At 59.9% G+C, this 21,458-nt stretch overlaps 2 protein-coding genes across 9 annotated transcripts in view; one reads left to right on the top strand and one right to left on the bottom strand.

Annotated features, from left to right (window-relative positions):
- Positions 1-11,934, top strand: part of STIM1 (stromal interaction molecule 1) — a 162,593-nt gene extending 150,659 nt beyond the window's left edge. For all 3 annotated transcript variants that reach the window (XM_034759281.1, XM_034759280.1, XM_034759282.1), the window contains 2 exons: positions 2,215-2,281; positions 8,765-11,934. In XM_034759281.1, coding sequence (XP_034615172.1) covers positions 2,215-2,281; positions 8,765-9,290 — 593 coding nt within the window. In that variant the 3' untranslated portion in view covers positions 9,291-11,934. The remainder of the gene's footprint in view (positions 1-2,214; positions 2,282-8,764) is intronic.
- Positions 11,935-13,536: 1,602 nt separating this feature from the next.
- LOC117871364 (sodium-dependent proline transporter-like) overlaps positions 13,537-21,458 on the bottom strand; it is a 45,330-nt gene continuing 37,408 nt past the window's right edge. For all 6 annotated transcript variants that reach the window (XM_034759284.1, XM_034759286.1, XM_034759288.1 and 3 more), the window contains 9 exons: positions 21,092-21,226; positions 20,477-20,580; positions 19,870-19,994; positions 17,872-17,984; positions 16,897-17,031; positions 16,425-16,524; positions 15,806-15,924; positions 15,195-15,368; positions 13,537-14,769 (listed from right to left, as the gene is read on the bottom strand). In XM_034759284.1, coding sequence (XP_034615175.1) covers positions 14,632-14,769; positions 15,195-15,368; positions 15,806-15,924; positions 16,425-16,524; positions 16,897-17,031; positions 17,872-17,984; positions 19,870-19,994; positions 20,477-20,580; positions 21,092-21,226 — 1,143 coding nt within the window. In that variant the 3' untranslated portion in view covers positions 13,537-14,631. The remainder of the gene's footprint in view (positions 14,770-15,194; positions 15,369-15,805; positions 15,925-16,424; positions 16,525-16,896; positions 17,032-17,871; positions 17,985-19,869; positions 19,995-20,476; positions 20,581-21,091; positions 21,227-21,458) is intronic.

Below are 21,458 nucleotides of genomic sequence, written 5' to 3' on the forward strand. Positions count from 1 at the left end.
AGAAGTTTTGGTGGCTGAAGAGCTTTGGGGCTTAGAATGGAAGAACACAGAGAGGTAGTAGTGCCATCAGACATCACTGTTATGCTGTAAAACTGTGCAAAATTACTGTCTGCCAAGCACAGCTCCACCAGGGTTGCGTTTAGCAAGCAACAGTTGAGAACTTCCTGTGTCACGTCCTAGACTCTCCTCATTGGAGCACCAAGTTGGGTTGGGTAGGGTCAAGGAGTCTGGAAATCAAGAAGGAAGGGGTGGTGGCCTAAACATTAATGATCCTTTATTTCATTATCATGAACTTTTTATTTCAAGGATTCTGGTACTCAGCAATAAAAAAAAAAATCCATACGGAAGTTCAGGCAAGAAACGCATTGCCACTTATAATTACCACATTAGAAACGCATTGCCGCTTATAATTACCACATTAGAAACGCATTACAGACCATAATTACACACACCAGCTAAAGCAAGCCGTGAATCCACAGCTGTGAATGGTCAGACTTTGAAGGTAGTGATTTCCACTCAGTGCTGGTTCCTGGGCATAATTTTATAAATGATCAGTGTGCACTGGGTAAGGATTTATCTTACCAGCACTCTCCACGCTCAGAGGGTGAGATTTACCCTTTGCAGAGGGACCGGCTTATGTCCCAAGTTAGACTTTAGTGCCTAGGTCATGTGCTGGCCTCCTGACAAGGGGCGAATTTCACCCCAAGTCGGTTCTACTCTGAGAAATGACTCCGTAATGCCCTCCTGGTGCTCCATGTTTATCAGTGCTCAGAGCCTTGAAGAGAAGATATAAGTAGAGATGTTTTTTCTGTCTTTTGGCCCAGGGAGCACCACTACTATTCTATTCTATGTAGGTTTTAGACTGCACTCATCACCGGAGCATGTGAACAATTACTCCTAGATTCTGCAGGCCAAGCTCTGCCCTCAGTGACACCTGTGCTGCCCCACCACTTTCAGATTATACTCTAACTTGTCCGCCTGTAATTTGGCCTGAGAACCGTATTCCAAGAGAAGGGTACAATGAGTCTACAAGTACCGTATGTACAGCACAGGTCTTTTAAATCTAGCAGACACAGATATAATGAGAACCAATGGTCAGAAGCTGAAGCTAGAAAAATCCAGACTAGAAATAAGGTGCAACTTTTTGAGGGCAATTAAGAACATTGGAACAACTCACCTAGGGGCTTGGTAGATTCTCCATCACTTGAAATCGATGTATTGAGATTTGAGGCCTTTCTAAAGGATATGCTGAAATGAAAGTTACGGGCTTGATGAAATGAAAGTTATAGGCTTGATGCAGGGAAGAGTGGGTGAGGTTCTCTGGCTAGTGCGATGCAGGAAGTCGGATTATATAATTGCAATGGTCTCTTCTGGCATTAAAAGCTGTGACAATGCAGGAGAAGGAAAAAAGCCAGCTTGGCTTTCAGACCCTAAGATGAATTTGGTATTGGAAAAAAAAATCTTGCAAACTGAGCACTCTGATGTGGAAAGGGAACTGGCTGATGTCATTTTTCAGAGCAGATCTGCACTTGGTGGGTGTATAAAATAGTGAAAACCGGTAACTATCCCTACTAACATTGGTTAGACCAGCTGATAGATCTCAAAAAGTCCTCCCTTGTCTTGCACTGGGCATCTCAGCCATCCAACCCTGCAGACAAAGGCACACTGTGGAAGTGCTGAGAGATTCCTGCACCTTTAATGGAAGCTTTCCTTGTGCTTCAGTTGAAGTGCAGCTGTACTTAATCAAAGGACAAATCACGCTCTCAGCAGCAAAGGGGTAAATCTGGAGCATTTCCTTGGAAGCAGTGCAAATACACTGGGGTAGAACTGGTATCAGTAAAATCAAAATCAGACCCCTTGCTTCAGTCTCAAGCTAGTAATCTAAACCTCTGATAGTGCACACTCCTCTCTGGTCACCTATGACAAGCATGGGGATAAACTAAGGAATGTAAAACCCTGTTTCTCTTGGGCTGGTCATTGATGGAAGCAGAAGCAAAGACGTAACGCCTCTTCTGTATCAAATGGGCACAGCTCACCGCATCCCTGACGGGATGGCTAAAAGGGCCAAAGCGGTGCCCCATTGGCACAGAGTTTGATGATCTGTGACCTGTAATGCTGACATGGGATGGTGGCTTTATGCCAGGGCAGCCTGGCTGGTTTAGTGCACGGGTTCTTCTCCAGCTGCAGTCAGTGTTCTCGTCTCTGTCGTTACAGCTGCCCCCTTGCCGAGCGGTGTCCGCCAGCGCGTCGTGGACCCGCAGCACTCCCTCGGATCTCAGAGGTTGGTAGAGAGTTACGTGCATGGCCAGAACGAGCCGGGCCAGCCTGCCCATTACCTGACAGGCAGAGTTGCTCTTCGTCGAATGCACAGCCTCACTTCTGGACAGTCTTTTAGTTCCGACGCTCATGGAACCAGCCCAGCATCCGCCACCACCGCCTCTTCCGCCTCTTGCTCCTCCACCGCCACCACCACTGCATCTTCTCCTGCTTGCCATGCCCACCCTATCTATTACCATCACACCTCCTCCTCTTACATCCTCCAGATGGACTCCGCCCCCGACCTGCCCCCTCCTGATGTCACCTCGGGGATTCGCTGTCACGCTGAGAGCTTTGGGTATACCGCTCCTTCTTTTCTAGCTCCCTCTAGCCTGCCGTGCCTTGCTGTGGCGTTCTTCCTCTTGGAGTCCTTGTTCCCTTTCCCTGCGGGATATAATCGTTCCTTGGTTTCTACAGCTTTTGCTTCCTTAGCCTCTCTCCCATGTAAGCGGAGCGGTTTTAGGCACTTGGTCCAGTGCCTCATCTGTCCTCTCAGTGGTGATTAACCAATGAAGTGCCGTGGTTTTGGCTGAGAATTGCCCGTGTCTCCGACTAAATTGGGCTTTTATTTGGGTGCTGTGCCTGCGGGAACAAAGGTAACACGACTAATCAAGCACACACTGACCTTATTTGAAACCTTGTCTCATCTTTGGCTCTTCCCAAGCAAATTGCAAATGAGTGTAAGTGGTTTGCTCCTGGTGAGAGCTGCTGGGAGCACACGGCAAGAGCTGAAGTGCCCCATTGTGTTCAGGGGGTGACATGGGCCAGCAGTATCCGGGGAAGTCGAGCCCAGACTGACACTCTCCTTTGTGTCTCAGCCCCAGTCGTATGGCAGTGGATGGCTGAGCGATGAGCGTCTCAGCTCTCGGCTACCAGCTGTAGTCTGGTCCATGTCCGTAATGACTAGAAGGCAGTGATGGCTGTTTGGTGGCCTATGGGAAATCAGTTAGTGGACTTGGTCCAGTTCAGACCATCTCACTGCTGATCAGCAGCCCTCTGAGCAGTGTCAGCAGAGAGGCCTTGGGAACTGAATGTCCTCTTCTTCCCTAGACGGGTCCTTCTAGAAGATGGCTGAAGCCCACTGTGACGAGAGCTTGTGCTGACACTGCTCATGTGCCTAGCTGTTCTGTGGCTGAAGTAGAGGATTCCACTTCTTGTGCTGCCCAGGGCGCCTTCTGCCACAATTCAGTTCACACACAATGAGTGAAAACAAACAGGAAAAGCTTCTCCGCTTATCATATGGACGTGTCTTGAGAGCACCTTTTGGGTCATGGGATTGAAGATAGCAGGCAGAGAATCTACCACTGTTAGATTAACTTCCAGCAAGCCTAGTTCAGGACAGAAGCTGCTGTTAAACACGCAGTTATGGAAGGAATATGGTTGAGCGCTTAGGGCCTGGGATTAGGGTTCTGGGTTCAGGCGTCCTGGGTTCTCTTCCAACTTCTCACTTCTCTGGACTCAGTTTCCTCATCAGTAAAGCTGGGAATTCTCTCATAGCTCAGTGGCAGTGTTAAATAATGAGTGGGTGGCAAATGGTTGGAGATCGGAGGAAATGCTAGAGAAGTGCAAAGCACAGCAGACTGCATTAGTAGTGGTCACCCTAGTTCTACATACTCCCCAGGATATAATCAACTTGTCCAGAACTTTCCACAGCCCGGGCTTCAGCTGCCCGACTCTCACGCTCCGCTTTTGTGTCTCAAAGCAAATCTCTCCAAGACGAGTGCTATTGATTCAGTATGTTCCTGATGGCTCAGAGCAACCTCTGAGCCACAGGCCACAAATCACAGCACTTGTAAAGCACGAACTAATTGTGCGTTTTAGAGGGGTGCATTCTGGAGCAACAAGCCTTGTGAAAACTCATGTGGGAAAGTGGCCCTGCCCATGCTCCGTAGTGGGTTATTAACCAGCACCGTCTTGGCTCATTTATCGTTTGTGGAAGAAGAGCAAAGAACCATTTGTATCTAATTTAGGTGAATTGCTTGCCAAATTTCAGTCCAGTCGGGCCCGTCCCCTTTGACAGGTAAAGGTCTGGAAACACCTTCCATGGCAAGGTACAGCCCTGAGTAAGTTCTTACAGCCGAGTGCCCAGTCCTTGGAAAACAGGGTTATGCTAGGAGTCTTGACGTCAGCTTGAAGGGCAGTTTGTCACGAGAAGCGGCATCTTATTCCCCGGAGCTGTTTGCTCTTCTGGGCAGATGTGCGTTTGCTGGCCCTACAAAAAGCCCAGGCCTGCAGACCTGCAAGTCGGAGGCAGCAGGGGGCTTGGCTTGCGCCCCAGCTCCCAGGCGGAGATCATAGTGGTCGCTTGTGACCCTGACTCTGTCGTTTTCACTGAAAGAGCGAGATTTCAGATTTGTTTCTGCTCTGTGCCCCTGGAGGAGACCTGCTGGCAAAAGGGCACTTCCTTAGCAACGGACGCCTCTGCCCCGTTGAGAATGTCTCCTGGAAGGGTGGCCACCATTACACTGTCCAAAGCAAGGGCCCGAGGTGGGAGGAGAGCTGGGCCGTTAGGCCCCCGGGCTTCATTCGCCTCTTGTTTCATTGTGTGTCAAACTGCAGCTTTTTATTGCACATCTCTAGTCCTTTTGTCTGAGGAGCTCGGAGCCCCTTCTAGACATCAGTCGAGCCATGCAACATCCCCAAGAGAGATGAGCATGACATGGGGAAAAAGAGGGACAAAAACCCCCCCCCCCCCCCCCCCCCCCCCCCCCCCGAGAGTGCTGGAGTCAGGAACAGAACCCAGGAGTCCCCTTGACAGAGGCGGGTACTGCCCCAAACTCTGCGATACAATGTCTGGCTCCTTTTAGCTCCAGCAACGCCCAGGAGACGGCTGTTGACGAGCCTTTGCCTGGGAAGTGTCTCTGCCAGCCTCTTCCTTTCCCCTAAGGAAAGAGAGTGAGTAGCTCTGGGCACTGCATCGTGCTTAGCCATCTGCTTCCGCCTTGTCCCGCGAATACTGACAGACCCTTCTCTAAAGGCCGGGCCGCTGGTTTGACTGTCACAAACTCCTCACTCTTCGCTTCTCTTTTGCAATTGGCTTCAGAGGACCTGGTGCAAACAAGGTCAGCGCTGTTCTGATTCTGGAGCCTGGTGTGTGGCTTTGAATGCTAACATTCAGGGTTGGGGGTGGCGGATGCTCTGTGCACAGGAGTTTCTGCTTTCCAGCACCTGCTCCTATGCTGTGCCAGTGGTTCTCGGGTGGTGGGGAGGGGGTGGGAGACGGAGTCTTCTACCTGGGTGCCCCTCATCTCTAAGGTGGGAGCAGGGGCTGTCTGAGACCTGGTGCCAGAGCCATTAGAGGGGGTGGGGGTGTGGGAATCAATGATGGGGCTCCCCAGTGAGTCGGGGCCTCTTCCCAGTCCCAGACTGCTTGATGCTGAGGGCAGCAGCGTAACCAAACAGGAGGTCAGGCCCAGCTCTGCTGTAAGCCTGGCCCCAGAGCTGGCCCCAGCTGGAAAAGGCAGGAGGGCCGTATGTACTGGGTGGGGAGCCAGGCCCCGCTATGGCACACTCAGGCTGAACGGCCTTGAATCCATCCGTAGAAAGCTCAAGAGTACCTCATCCCAGGTCCTGTGTGATCCGGGCAGTGGAAGCCCGTTGAGAGAAAAGCAATCAATGGGCAGGCGAGGAGTCCACACGTGTTCTGCCTTTCCCCTTCCATTCTTCCACATTCTGCTGTCTCTAGGAGTTTGCTTCTATCCATTTCATGCCCATCCCATTCCCGTGGCCCTCCCCTCTCTCATCCACCCCCGGCACTCGGCAGACCTGGACTAGTGAGTTAGGACGAGTAGGTGAGCCTAGAAAAGAACATGCAGCAATCTGTAAATCAGACGTTCATGCCCTTAGCCTCACACTGTTGGTCACGTGGCTTTGGTGCCTGTGAACACGCTTGGCTGCATTTACAAGAAAAGTCAAACACTGTAACGATGCGGCCAAGACTCGCAAAAACGGGGGCCTAAAGTTAAACTTCTGAGTCCTTATTTTGGCACCCAAATCGGTGACCTGATTTTCCATAAGGCCGAGCACCCGGCTGCTCCCACGGGAGCCAGTGGCTGTGGGTTACTGACTCACAAATCCCGTGAAAACCAATGGAATTTGTGCTCCAACTCACAGGGGTAAATCTCAACCGCCGACTCCAAGAAGAGCCGCTAGGTGGCCCGGCTTTCGGAAACCCAGGCCACCAATTTGGTTCCAAAAGGAGGGCTTGGCAGTTTAACTGGAGGCACCGGTTTTCGAAAGGCTTGGCCTGTGTTGGCTTCAGGTGGCTGGTTTAGGAGCTACAGCTGGGCAGGATGGTAGAGCCTAACCTCTCTTCTTCCCCTGCTCTCTTCCTTCTCCCTTGTCCCTCTTGTCTCTGGATCCCTCTCTCCTTCCTCCCGACCTCCAACTACTACAAAGGGACGTATGGTTGTTGTCCCTGGCTCTGAAGGCGTGGGGGGTGGGTCAAGATCCATGGAGCCCCTCCAAAGGCTGCTGTCACATGCGGGTCTCGCCCTGTGGGAGGAGCCTGTGCAGGGCTTCCCAGGTGAAGCCCTAGCAGTTCCATCAGACAAGAGCATGTGCCACTTGACCTCTCATTGCGCAGGGTCCCGTGAGTCCGGCAGAGGGTTTTCTAGAGCCAGCGGGGGTAGCGGTGGAGTCTGCTGGCTGCACCAGTGTCGGGTGGACCCATTGCACCCCGGCAGCTGCTCAGAGCTGAGGGTGCAAAGAGAAACGCATGGCGCTGCAGCCCTCCCTGCCTTCTCTCCCCCTTCTCCGTTCTGCAAAGACCAAAGGTCCCCTGAGGATTGGCTCACCACTGGCCAATCCCTTCCCATGGCTAGAATTGGCAAGAGGCTGGTGGCACAAACCACGGTGCAGTCTGGCTGGCAGGGTCGGTTGTGCGTCAGGAGCGTTCATTCAGGCCTGGCTTTGCGTGAGAAAGCCTCACCTCTAATGGTGACGCTTGCAGTCAGAGATCTGCACTGGCTGCCTTGGCGGGGGGTGGTGGGGGCGGACAGCCAGACGAACGCTGTCTGTCTTAGATCAGTCTGCAGACAGAGCTGAGAGAGGCTGTGCGCGCGCCTGCAGGCTGAGATAATGCAGTGGGACCCTGCTCTGGTCAAATGAGACCCGATGCCCTGGAGACCAGGCCGAGAGGCCTAGCACTCACTCCGTGGAGAGATCCACTCTTCAGTCTGCTCGCTTCTCTCTGTTCACGGCAGTCCCAGGGGAGAGATGCGGGGTTTGGAGGGTAAAGTCACAGGAAAGGTTTAAGCTAAAGTACCGTTACCAGAGAGGGGGGAGCTCCCTGCCCAGCCAGAGCTCACCCGGCTGGAGGAGACGCCAGACGCCGCCATGTTAGTAAAGCTATCGCTGGTGGTTGAAGAGCTAGATGGCGTGAAGCTGAACTCTTGCAGCTGTCTGAGCCCAGGAAGTGCAGGGCTGAGAGCTTTGCCGCTGCCCACTGGACGAGGTCCTGGGAGCGGGCCCCAGGTCCCTCTGTGCTGCCCCCACAGCCCCTGCACTCTGTCTGACAGCGGCGTTTCTCCCTGGCCTTAGGCCTCATCCGCACCGGGGCTTTGCCCTTGTCATAGAAATCCCTGTCCGTTCCAGCTGAGGAATAAGGAGAGACAGACACATCTAATCAAGCAGGGAGCCCCGGGAGGGGCGATCCGTTTATTTCAATTGCAATTGGGTTCGAGTTCATAAGTCAGCAAGAACAAAGAAAACACTTACAGCAAAGCATTATATGCAGTTGCTAATGATAATCTATCGCTCTATGATTGGCCAAAATTTGCCATCATTCCCATACATAATTAGCAAGCTACATGTATCCGCCCCTCTTATGACCCCTTATTGTTCATCTGCTTGCCCCCTCCTTGCTTATTTTGCAAACTAAGCAGTTAGGTAGCTACAGGACGCAGGCACAGACAGATCCATTGTCTCCAGGTTTGGAGTTTGGCGACATTTCCTCTCGAAGGAACTTCCTGAGTTAAGACATAGCAATCGCTGTGCTGTATATCTCCCATGGGTACGTGACAAATTTGCCCCCTGGGAGTTAAGCAGAATAATTTTATATCACCCTGATTCCGGGCACAAGGGCACAGAATGGACAGCCGAAGCCAAGGGAACCTGCCCTGGTTCCCACTAGCTGCAGACAGCAGCTCTGCCAGGGGGTTTGCTCTGCCCCATGTGCCAAGTCGCATGCATGGGCGGGGCAAGTCCTGGCTCGGCTGGGCCGGCCAGCAGCGCCCCTGGAGGGCAAGCACCGCGGTAGAGCAGGACGGGGCCTGGCAGGAGCAGAGCAGCAGGACTGGTTTGCTCCTGGAGGCTTGTTGCAGAATAGCAAATGGGAGAGTTCCACTGTGTTAGCCGGGCTGAGCCATTGTGCATGTGTGTGCATGTGCGTGCAAGGCTCCTCCGGGCATGGGACTCTGTTGTGACCTCCTTCTTCTCCCGCCCACAGAGACCTAAGTCACTCCGACTCCGATTCCTCCTTCCTGTACATGAGCGACCATCAGCGCATCCCAGGCTCTGTTCCCAAGCTCCTGGCCGCCAGGCCCCCCATGCTGACCCGGTCCACAGAGGAGGCTGCTTCAGGCCACCCTGCCGGCTGCGCCCCGACCTCCAACGGAGGCAGCAGGCACAGCGAGGCCTCCTCGCTGGGGGCTTTGCAGGAGCGGCTGGCCGAGAGCCCGGTGGTGGCGAAGAAGATGATGATGCTGAACCATGGTATGGAGAAGTCCGCCAGCCTCGGGGAGATCAGGCACTCGGATTCCTCCCGCTCACACAGCCCCAGCTCCACCGAGCCCGACACGCCCTCCCCCATCTCTGACTCCAGGCCCGGCAACGCTAAGAACACCCGCATCCCGCAGCTGGCCGCCAAGAAGAACGCCGGGGAAGAGGACAGCGGCTCCACGGGCGAGGAGACTGACTCCAGCCAGGGCAAGAAAAAGTTCCCCCTAAAGATCTTCAAGAAGCCCAAGAAGTAGGAGGAGGAGGAAAGCCAGCCACCAACCCAATCCATTGGGCAAGGAGGGGCGGGGCACAGAGCCACAAGCGAGGGCACCCTTCCCACCCCTTCCAGGAGCCACATGGGTGGGATGCTTGCGACTGCCCACCCCTTCCCCGCCCCCAGACACCCTCTGCCTCCCAATCAAGTCGTGTAAAATCCGCGGGGGGGGGAGCTCTTTAAACGTATTTATTTCCTGACGTGGAAACCAGCCGCCCCTTCTCCCTCCCTCCAGTTCAGTAGCCCCCTGCTTTGCTGTGCATGGCTTCTCATGCCTTCCGAGAGCCCCTGCCTCCGCTCGGCCATACGGCAGTGCGGGTTTGTTTAACGGGCTTTGATTTTCCCCCTTTCGGCTTCTTCGGGACTCCTGCACGCGCGGCTCCTGATCGGCTTGAGAACCCGCCCAGGGGAGGGGTCCCTCTGGGCCGGACCTGCCGCTTGCATCTATGCACCCCCAGGGCTTTGGCCTCCCTCTCGCCTGGGCCGGGCACCGGCTCCGGGAGGTCAGGGCCGAGTCCTGGCTACTCAGGGTTGAATCCGCTGCGATCTCTTAGGGGTAGCTGCCTGGTGCGTGTCTTTGCGGCTCTCTCGGGTGGGCAGCGAAGGGCACTTTGGGACAGGCGCCCCGTGGCTGGGGTGACTGGGGAGAGAGGCTGGGGCTTCTGCGGTTTTGGCAGGGGAAAGCAGAAGGCGCGTGCCAGCTCGCGGGGCCGGGGCTTTGTGGGGAGAGAACAGGGCCTGGCCGCTGGTGCTGCATTCAGGAACCGTGGCCAAGTCTATTCTAGGCAGTGTTTGTTTCTTTAGCTGGCTGCAGCCTGCTGGGTTTGTTTCTGAAGCAGGGCCTGCTCCGTGAAGATCCCCCAGCAGGCCCTGCCCTGTCTCAGCCTTCCCAGCCTCGGCAGCGCGAGCTTCCCTCGGCCAGGGCCAGGCCCTGGGCAAAGGCAATGGGGTGTGGGGGAGGCAGGTGCTGCGAACCCCAGAGCAGCTCCCACCAGGCCGAAGGGCCGCAAGCCATTTGGGGACAGCCGGGTACCTTCATTGAGCTGCCTGGGTGAGTCGGGCCAGGATCAGGGCCGTTCCCTGGGCCTGGACCCAGTGGGGTTGGGGAATGAGAATTCCCCTCAGGGGCCGGATACCTCGGGGAGGGGCTGAAATGGCTGGACGAGGAGTTGGCTCTGCTGTGCCAGGCCGTGTCCAGTTCCAGCAGCCAGCCGAGGAGGGACTCGGCGGTTCTGCCCCCAGGGGTGGTTCTAATGCCCCTGGGGGGTTCCTCCGGCGTCCTCCCTGCTGCGATGGCTGGGGGGGTGCTACGGCGGGAGCTAATGCCGGGCTTGGGGCTCGCGGCTCCTGGTTTCTGAGCAGGGATTCCCAGGGAGTGAGGAGTTCCTACGTCCCAGGGCAGCTTCAGGCAGCCAGTATCTGCCCCTCGGGGCTGGGCTGCTGCAGCGGGAGGAGCAGGGGGAGGATGAGGAGCTGGGGAGAACCAGAGCCGGCTCTCGGCTGGTGGGCCACCTGCTGCGGCCGGCACGGCCTGTCAGGAACGTTTCGCAGGGAGGAGCGATTGGCCTTGGCCCAGGGGGGTTCCCCTTTGCAGCGCTGCTCCCTGTTCAGACTAGACCCAGGCCGGCGGAGCCAGCAGCCGAGAGCCCCGCAGCGCCCCCAGCGAGAGCAGGGTCCGTGACCAATTGCTACCTCCACGCGGCCGGCTGGAGCCTGTCTGCAACCTTCACTTGAAGGAGCGCACCCAGCCCCCCCCCCCCCCCGCCCTGTGCACTGCCCCCCATGCCCGATCCCTCCCCGTGCGGGAGCGCCCAGGCTTTGGGCACCCACCAAGGAGCCCCCTGGCGCGGGGCCTGGCGTTCTGCCTGCGGTAGTGGGGAGGAATCCTGTGTTCTCGGGGGGAGCAGGGCTGGCGGCAAAGATCCCTGAGGAGGGAGGGGGGCTGGCTGGGGCCCTTGCTTGTAGCTGGTGGAAGATACTGGATGTCACGTCTCCAGGAAGGGCTAAGGAGGAGTTTTAGAGCCGGTAGCTAAATGATTACATTGTTGCTTTGAGATAAGTGAAAAATCCTCTACATTGCTTAAGTGCCTGCGATTCCTCACTCTCCTGCCCCACGGGCTGCTGCTGGCCACCTGGCTGGCCCGCGGGCCGTCCTGCTGCCAGCGCGTGCCAGGGAGCCCTGGGTCATGTGCCCTTCGCTGACAGCCCGTGATGGGAATTGCACCGGCCGCCGGCTCCTGCCAGCCTAGGGCTGGTCCCGAGCCATGCAGCTTGGCTTGCACTGGGCAGTTTCAGACCAGCTCAGCACACCCCGCTGAGAGCAGCCTCGGGGCCTTGCCTGGCAGCAGCGCCCACCTCCCTCCCGGCAGTGGTTCCAGAGCAGGGTGGGAAGGGCCCCGGGGAGGTGTGTAGCCCAGGCCCGGGTGTGTGCCGCTTCCTCCCTGCCCTAAGCACGGCCCGTGGGCAGGGGTGCCCCAGCTGGGCCTGGCGCCCCGCGCCGATGCTTGCTGGAGAAGGCGGTGGCATTTATAAAGCAGCGATTGTGATGCATCTGCCAAGTCTGATTTGTTTTGTCATTTCATAAAACTGTTTTCAATCCAATAAAGCATGTAGGAGATTTTGAGCGAGGGGCTGCGGGTCTCTTCTTGGCTGGCTCAGGCTCTGCCGCGAGGAACGGGCACCCGGCCGCCTGCACTGCGCAGACAGGCCAAGCCCCAGGCTGGGTAGCAGAGCCCCCATCCCCCCAGCTCCGCTGCCCTGGGCACTAGCTGGTTTGCATCCTGGTACGATCCCCGCAGCCCTTCACCTAGATACACCCCCTGTACAGGGGGAGGGGGTTGGCGAGAGGCTGCCCCGATGCACTGGGGGGGTGGCACAGTTATTCTGTGACTGAAATGCAGCAGGTGGGGCCCCAGGGCAACATGTAGCAGCCAGGGGGCCGTGGGGTGCTCTCTAGCACCCGTTCCATGATACCGGGGTGGGGGGGGGTCTCACAGCAATCACACACACAGGGGGCCGGGGCTCTGCCTGCCCTCCCCCCCCCCACTGGGGTGTGACTCTGTTAATGAGCCAGCCCTGAACATGCTGCCAACTTTCCTGCCTCTCCCAGCGTTGGCAGGGGCACTGGCCCCACCCCCCCATGCCAGCCCTCTTGGGGAGCGAGGGCCTTGCTCCCAGCAGGGCAGCCTGTGCCATGACCAAGAGGCCCTGCAGCCGCTGGTCCTTCCACCCCTGAATTCTCTCTGCCCCGCCCCAGAAGCTCCTCACATTCCCCGCTGGGAGCCTGCGCCCTGCACCGTGGCAGGCCAGGCTGGGCACAGGCTGCGGCCGGCCCTGGTGCAGGGACAGGAAGCTGCAGAGATAAGATCAGTGTCAACCCGGAACTGGCGGGGGGGGAATCAGACCCGGAGCAGTCAGCGCCTGCAGGCAGGAACGGCAGCATCTGTCTCCCCTGCTGGCCTGGGGCATGAAAAGCCCTGAGCCGCCTGCCAGCAGCAGCGCCTGGGGGGGCCAAAACTAACCCCAAGCCGCCCACGCGCCCATGGCTGGAACGTCCAGGCCAACCCCCAGCCCCGCCCCGGTTACACGGCTGGGCCCGGCTGTCTTGCCAGGAGGCTCCAAATCCTCCCGCAGGGCCCCGCTCCCAGCAATGCCCGCAGGAGCAGAGCGAGCCTGGCGGCTAGTCCTGCTCGGCCCCTGCCGTGCGCACCAGGGCTGGCTCGGGGCAGCTCGAACAGGCCTCAGGCAGGCAGCCGGCCCTGAGCAGCTGTGGCTTGGCTGGGGATGCAGCGGCTGCAGGGGGGCGTCACTCACAGCCCCACCCAGCCCAGGCTAGGGCAGCTCCTGGGGGCTGAGAGCCAGTGGGACGGTTTAAACCTAAAGCGCCCAGTGCGGTGAAGTGCTGGCACGGGCCCAGCTCCGGCCTCCCTTCCCCCCCGCCGTGTGCTGACTCGGGGCAGGGGGGGCACGAGGAGCCGGCCATGCATTGCACAGCCAGGGCGGGCCCAGCGCTTCACACACACAGTACTGCAGCCTCCCAGCAATTCCCCCACCCTGCAGGGTGTGGGGGGGTCGATTCATACTGCCATACAGCTGGAGGCCCTGCTGGCCCTTTCCCCCGCAGGCCGGAGCAGCCCCACGCAGGGACCGGGCAGCACTGTCCCCACGGCCGCCAGTGGGGCGCTAAGAGGAGACTGGCCAGTTCTGTATAGAAAACACTGAGCCTTTATTTCAGCAGCAGAGAAATCCCATCAGCCTGCGAGCCGGGGCCCCCCAAACCCAGCCCCTCGGCAGGGCCAGCGCGTGGAGAGACCCCCTCCCCCTGCATCTCGCTGCCTCTGCCAGCCCTGCTCGCAGCAGCTGCCGCCCTCCCCCCTTGGGCGGTTCCCGTGGAGCAGGGGAGGGCAAGGTGCTTCCCAGCCGTGCACCATGAACCTGGTGCCACCACCAACCCCCTGGCCACAAGTCCTCGCCCCGGGGCACGCTTGGGCTGTGGCCCTGCCAGCCGTGCCCTGCTATGGGGCCTGGGGCCCAGGCTGAGACCAGGGCAGGAGCAGATTAGTGCCATGGCCGGGTTGGCCAACGGAGCAGCTGGCCTGAGTGCTGCCAGCTGCCACCCCGAGCAGGGTCAGTGGTAGGAAGCCCAGCGCTGACTCCTGGCAGTCAGCCACACAAGCTCCATGCCCATCCATAGCCTGGCACGAGGCACCAAGGGCAGAACCCCACACATGGGCCGGCCAGGCCCAAGCCCGAGGTGAGGAACCCAGGGCCTAAACCCCGTGGGATTGGCAGGTGCAGAGCCGGAGGTGTCCCCCACCACAAGCCCAGCCCCCGGGAGCCTGGCCAGCCCCTGGCACCGATGATAGCGCTAGGACAGCAGCAGCCCAGCCTCGCTTCAGCGCTGGGGAATCACGCAGCTGGGCCAGGAGCACTCAGCTCTGTCTGCGCCCCGGGCCCCCCGTCTGCCCCCCTCTCTGTCCATGCCCGGGGGGCACCTGGGAGCATGTGCAATCGATTCTCTGGCGTACAATCCTGTCCCTGTCGTTTTAAGAAGGTTCAGAGACCAGGCCCCTCTTGCGAAGCGCCCGGCGGCGGACTGGCCACAGCCCTGAGCAGAGTCCTACCCCTGCTGGCACCGCTGTGGCTGGAGAGCAGCAGGTTCCTGCAGGCAAGGGGCCAGCTGCAGCCTCCAGCGGGACCCGGGAGCGCCGGCCGCGGCCTCCGCCTGCCACAACGGAGCCCGGAGCAGCTGCCTGGAGCGGAGAGGGCACCCCTGGCAGCGACCTGCCTGGAGCCCCGGTTCTGCTGCCAGCCCCAGCCCCTCAGGCCTCACTGCTCCCCTGGGACGGGCTGCCGAAGTCGCTGTCCACCAGGTTGATGGTGTAGGGGACATCGATGACCTCGGCATGGGTGGTCGCCGTGCGCCAGGAGTTCAGGGGGTGGATGGCTTTCCGGAACCGCTGCAAGGAGTGTGGGGATGGGGGTGAGCCAGGCGCCAGGCCCAGCCCTCGGACGAGGAGGAGGTGAGCCAGGCGCCAGGCCCAGCCCTCGGGGGAGCGAGGCCCAAGGACTCACGGGGTGGGGGGCTGAGGCACATGACTGCTGAAGCACGGCAGCATTTGCCCGACGGCCGCAGGGTTGGGCCCCGGGGCTGCGGTCGGGAGCCTGAGCCCTGCCCAGAAAGGACGAACCAAGGCCCAGCAGGGGCTCCAGCCCAGGTGGTGAGAGATGGCAGGTATCCAGATCCCAGCATGCCCCACTCTGCACCCCCCCAGCCGGGAGCTCCCAGCTCCTTCCAGCCACATCCTCCCCACCCCTGGGGGGGAGCCGGATTGCACGGGGTCCCGGGGAGGAGGCAGAGCGGGCAGCTCGGCTCCACACTCACGTCCGTCAGCGTCCCCGACTCCCTGCAGATGGCCACGAGCGCCCAGAGCGGGATCTGGATGCAGGTCACAGTGCCCATGCACACGCCCAGGGCCTTGCCCCAGCGCGGGTAGGCGTAGGCGCCGTAGTGCAGGGTCGTGTTGTACATCTCCAGGAAGATGTAGAAGAGGATGAACTGGAAGGGCAGATCCGAGCAGCACGGTCAGACACCCGCAGCCCTTCCCCCGCCATCCGGACCCACCTCTTGCAGCAAGGGGCCTGCCCGCCCCCACCCCCACCCTTGAAAGTGCCCAGATACCATGGGGATGGGGGTCACGAGGGCTGCCAGAACTCGGTCTATTCTACCTGTACCGGCTGCAGCCACTAGGGGGCAGTGGTGCAGCACCGTCGAGTCTGGCCTTGCCCCGGGGATGCCGAGGGGGTTACAGGCCGGGACACCCGGGGCCTGCACGGCCCCCATCTGGCTGCCGGGTCAGGAAGGCCCCCGAGCAGCTCAGCTCTTCAGCACTAAAGTTGCCCTGGGCCTGGCGACACAGGCCGGCTTGGCTCCTGCATCACACAGCTGCCCCTTGCGTGTGGTGTGGGAGCTCCGCGGGCAGGGCCGGTACCTACCAGCAGCAGGCACGGCGTGATGAATACCCAGCATGCCTTGAAGTACAGCACCAGCTTGCTGCACCAGGGCGGGCACCGGCAGATCATGTCAACGATGTCCCGGCAGAACTGGTTCACTCCTGAGATGGGGACAAATGGAGGTTTAAAGAGGAGAACCCCCGGGGCCATGGGCACCCCCTGCACCAGTGCTGGGGCGTCCCCGCCACTCAGCCGGACCCGGCACTGGGCGAGCTCCCCAGGGGCACACCAGGGCAGGGCTTGGATGGCAGATCTCCCAGCACCCCCGGGGGCTGCAGAGAGGGCGCTTGGTAGCTCAGAAGGAAGTGCTCTTTCCGGGTCAGCGGTTCCAGAGGGTGCTGCTGGTTTCTGGAGGAAGCACTGGGGCCCTGAGCCTTGGCCGGAAACGTACTGCCCTCCAGGGTGGAGATCAGCCAGGGCTCCCTCTGCGTCCTGTACCAAGCACGCGGCTGATGCTTGAACAAGGTGGAGTGGTGTTATTATGTGCTGTGAAGCAGCTACCATGTCGTGCCCCAGAGGCGGCTGCATTTCCGCGGTGGGTGAGGAGGGAGGTTAGTCCAATGCTCTGGGATGCACCGAGCCCCGGGCTGGGGACACTCACCGTAGAAGAAGGCAATGCCAATGCACATGAAGAGGGTGATGATGATGAGACCGAAGCTGGTGCTGTAGGCGTCGATGAGGGTGAACCAGTAAATGCCGCCCTGCAAGCGACAGTGCAGCGGGCACATGAACACCCAGCCGGGCACAGGCGGGGAAACACGCCCAGCGCCTGTCATGCCGGAGGGGCAGCCTCTGCCCCCACGGACCCGCTGTGGGGCGCTTTGCTTGCCCAGCATGTGCCCAGCTGAGCCACAGACCCGGCCACCCATCTCCAGCCCGAGTGTGGCACAGCAGGGTGAGCACCCCCCGGAGCCCCCGTCCAGAGGGGAAGGCCCCGCCCCCCGTGCCAAGCAGACAGTCGTGGGCTCCTGCCCCGAGGCCGATGGCATCTGTGGGCTGGAGACAATTCGGCCCCGACAGCCGGCTCCCCGTGGGGCTGCACACGACGGGCCGGGGGCTGAGCTCTGCCCTACCTCGGTGATGAGCAGCAGGCCCAGCAGGTAGAAGGTGAAGCACAGCGCACCCAGGAAGAGGGTTTTCCATCTCCACTCGCGCAGGGCCGGGAACTCGTCCAGCACGGCCGTGGTGATGCCCTCCATGTTCCCGAACTGGGGGAGAGACGAGGGCGTCAGGCATCCCAGGCACCTGCCCATGGGACTCTGCCGATCTCGGGATGTGCGCTCAGTGCCCCGGCACCCTGCTGAGCGTGTCCCAGGCCCTGGTGCGGAGGGAGTGTCTCCAGGAGCACCCCACACATCATGTGGGGCTAAGTCCAGAGGAAGCTGGCAAGGGTCACTCCTGACTGCCCGTCCTACTCAGGGTGGCAAGGATCCCGCCCCCCCGCCCAACCTTTCCAAAGACCACCCCACGCCCCTGCCCCACCGCATTCTCCTGCCCCACCCCTCCAAGGAGAACCCCACACCCCATCCCACCACATGCTCCTGCCCCACCCTTCCAAGGAGAACCCCCCACCCCCGCCCCACCGCATGCTCCTGCCCCACGCCCCTGCCCATTGAATGCTCCTGCCCCACCCCTCCAAGGAGAACCCCACACCCCGTCCCACCACATGCTCCTGCCCCACCCCTCCAAGGAGCACCCCCTGCCCCCTCTATAAAGGGCATGACAATGTGTCCTGGGGGAGGGTGCTGACACCGTCCCCCATGAACCCAGCTCTGCCACAGAACCCAGCTCTGGACCCCCTGGCCCAGCGGGATTTACAGACGCTGGGGTGAGGGGTGGACGCTGCTGGACCATGTGTCCAAGAGGCAGGTGGAGCCGATGGGCGGGCGCAGAAGCTTCTCTCCATCGCTAGGGGCCAGCACGTCCCAGATCCACGGCCAGGAGGGCGACACCTCTGCGCTGCAGGGAGGCGGGGGCCAGAGAGGCCAGCAGCCCCCAGCGGTGAAGGGAAGGGGCGTGCGAGCAATGACCTGCCAGGTTATACCCACCAGGGTATCCACTCCCAGCGTGAACATCATCAGGAAGAACAGGACCGACCAGAAGGCAGAGCCAGGCAACAGAGCAAGGGCTTCTGGGTAGGCTACGAAGGCAAGCCCAGGACCTGCCGGGGAGGAGGAGGAGAAATGGAGAACACGGCCTCCCGCAGCAGCATAGCCCAGCAACGTTCACTCCTGGCCAGGGTGTTTCTACCCCGGTCTAAGGATAAGGCCTTTGTCTGCAGCCACATCGTAAGGCCAAAAGCCTAAGGCCTTCGTCTTCTATCACCAGATAAGGAAACATAAGACGGCTAAAGAAAACTCAGTTTGACAGCATCTGTCTGGCAAGAAATCACTTATCAATAGTTGTGGTTGTGAAATTCCCGTTTCTGTTCTGTTTTGTCATTACGGTCCCCACTTCCCCATAGTTTATCTGAATGGTCTGTCTGGTTCTTTAATTGTTTTGTCTGTTACATAATTAATTTACACCTAGCAAAATTAATGAAGGGGGTGAGGTAGGACTGGTTAGAGAATTTTGTTACACGATGTTAGGATTGGTCAGTAACATTTTACTACAATGATTGGTTAAGGTACAGCTAAAAAGGACTCAAGTTTCACTATATAAACTGGGGTCCAAAAGGAAGTTCTTTGGGAACCAACTCCAGGGCATAGCCCCAAAGATCAGAGCTGCCAGACCTCACAGTGCAGAAACTGGAGTCCCCCAGATGGTCATCAAGTAAAGTTCAGTGTCTGATTGGGAGTGGCGGGCACTGTGGGTAGCGTGTGCAGTCCGGTTTTGGTGACTGGTAATAGATAGAGGTTATGTAGCGTATTACTGTGTGAGGCTCTTTCACTGGGAAAAGGTCCTGCACACCTGCAGAAGTAGTATACACCCGGAGCCCTACGGATTGGGGAAGGGGGCGGGTACTTACATCGACCGGGTTAGTTACACCCGGAGCCCGACGGATTGGGGAAGGGGGCGGGTACTTACATCGACCAGGGTAGTTACACCCGGAGCCCGACGGATTGGGAAAGGGGGCGGGTACTTACATCGACCGGGGTAGTTACACCCGGAGCCCTACGGATTGGGAAAGGGGGCGGGTACTTACATCGACCGGGGTAGTTACACCCGGAGCCCTACGGATTGGGAAAGGGGGCGGGTACTTACATCGACCGGGTTAGTTACACCCGGAGCCCTACGGATTGGGGAAGGGGGCGGGTACTTACATCGACCGGGTTAGTTACACCCGGAGCCCGACGGATTGGGGAAGGGGGCGGGTACTTACATCGACCAGGGTAGTTACACCCGGAGCCCGACGGATTGGGAAAGGGGGCGGGTACTTACATCGACCGGGGTAGTTACACCCGGAGCCCGACGGATTGGGAAAGGGGGCGGGTACTTACACTGACCGGGGTAGTTACACCCGGAGCCCTACGGATTGGGTACGGGTAGGTGCTTTTCCCCTGAAGCCCAACGGACTGGGAAAAGGTGGGGTGCCCCAATGGGTGCAGGTCACACCAGATCAAGGGCGGCGCCAGCCAGACGGGCAGGACAGTACCTGCGGTGGTCCCTGAAGGGATGCCCTGTGCCAGGACACATTCAAGAAGGGTTGGGGTGAGGGGGGGCGCATTAGAAACTCCAGCAGTGCCCTGCCGGGATGCCCTGAGGGTGGGCTGCACCCCTCGCAGGGATAGACCTGAATCGTCCCCGGAGCCAACCCCCGCCCCGTCTCCCAAGGGGTAAAGGCCAAGTTTTAAACCCAGCTGCCCAAAGCTAAGCTCCTAAATCCAGGGCAAGGAGCCGCCCGATCCTCAAGGGTCCGGAGTGAGGGCACCTCCTGCTGGAGGCCCAGCTGGCCTGATCTGGAGAGGAATTGCCAGAAAACCCCCCCAGCCCCCCAACATCACTGGGGCGGGCACGGAATTCGGGTGGGGTGGGGTAGGATGGGAGGCAGGGGCTGAGCAGGATGGTTTCACCCAGGCAGGACGGACAGCCAGCCCCGCCCGTACCTGAATCGGCCACCTCCCCCACCGGTACTTTCTTCCTCCACGCCATGTGGCCCAGGATGGAGAAGATGGCAAATCCAGCGAAGAAGCTGGTGCAGCAGTTCCCGATGGCAATAACCAGGGTGTCCCTGTGGGCAGCAGAGCGGGGGCGGGGGAGAAGGGTAGGTTGTACGAGGAGTTGGTAGGAGCCTGGGCTGCCCCGCCCCCGCCCAGGATCTCTGTCACAGAGACAGTCAAGCCTTTGGGATGAGACGTTCACACCATCAAGCAGCTCCCCATGGAGCCGAGGGGGTGGCAGAGCTGCCAAGGAGCTGGGATCCCGGCTCCCCGCCCCAGTGGTGGTAGCCAACTGGAGTTCCCAGGCTCCCACGTAGCTCAGCTGGCAGGACCTGGCATTCAGGAGCAGGTCACAAGTTCTAGCTCTGGGACAAGCGTAGAGACCCAGGTGGCTCTGGAGTCATCATGGCAGCAAAGACACCTGCCCCCTTCCCCCACCCCCCCCCCGGCAGCTGGGCAACCTCCCCTGCAGCATGTGTGCGGGGTCACTTGGGACCGTGCTGCCTCGGCCCCACCTGGCCTGGCCCAGAGCACTCCCTGGCCCGCCATTCACCTGATCACGTTGTTGTCAAACTTGTTGTAGGAGGCCATGGAGAGCAGCCCCCCGAAGCCAATGCCCAGCGAGTAGAAGATCTGTGAGGCAGCGTCGTTCCACACCTAGGGGGAGAGAAGCTGGTTGGGAGCCGGCTCCTTCTCCACCCAGAACACGCTTCTCGCGGGCCGCCACGCCCGCCGAGCACAAACCCGGGCCATTGCATCCCGCCGCCGCCGCGCCCACCGAGCGCAAAGCCGGGCCATTGCATCCCGCCGCCTCCACTGCCGTGCGCAAAGCCAGGCCGCCGAGTCCCACCGCCGCCACCACTGCCGAGTGCAACGCCGGGCCACTGCATCCCGCCGCCACCACTGCACCCGCCGAGCGCAAAGCCAGGCCGCCGCGTCCTGCCGCCGCCACCGAGTGTAAAGCTGGGCCGCCGCGTCCCGCCGACGCCGCCACCGCCGATGCTTGAGGCCCGGCTTGACACAGCCCGGGCTGGGATGATTTAGCTGGGAATTGGTCCTGCTTTGAGCAGGGGGTTGGACTAGGTGACCTCTTGAGGTCCCTTCCAACCCTGAGATTCTATGGCGAGCGGGGGGAGTCTAAGGTGCCCATGGAAGGGGGGGGGGGTACCTGAGCACTCTGTAGCCTGCTCCAGTCCGAGGACAGGTAGAAGCGGATGCCCTCGATGGATCCATCCAGCGTGGCTCCTCGGATGATGAGCACGATGAGGACCAGGTATGGGAACGTCGCTGTGAAATACACCACCTGCACGGGCACACCACCAGCTGTAACCCCCCCTCCCTCCCTCCCCGGCCACACCCCCCTGTCACCCCCGCAGCCCTCCCTCCACCCCCCCACCCCCAGCTCTACCACCCCCCTCCTCCCCGCACCGCCCCACCCCCCGCTCTACCAACCCCCTCCATCCCTGCACGGCCACACCCCCAGCTCTAACAACCCCCTCCATCCCTGCACAGCCACACCCCCGTCTGTAACCCCC

This window comes from Trachemys scripta, chromosome 1, assembly GCF_013100865.1.
Source record: "Trachemys scripta elegans isolate TJP31775 chromosome 1, CAS_Tse_1.0, whole genome shotgun sequence".
In the NCBI taxonomy this organism is placed as follows: domain Eukaryota; kingdom Metazoa; phylum Chordata; order Testudines; family Emydidae; genus Trachemys; species Trachemys scripta.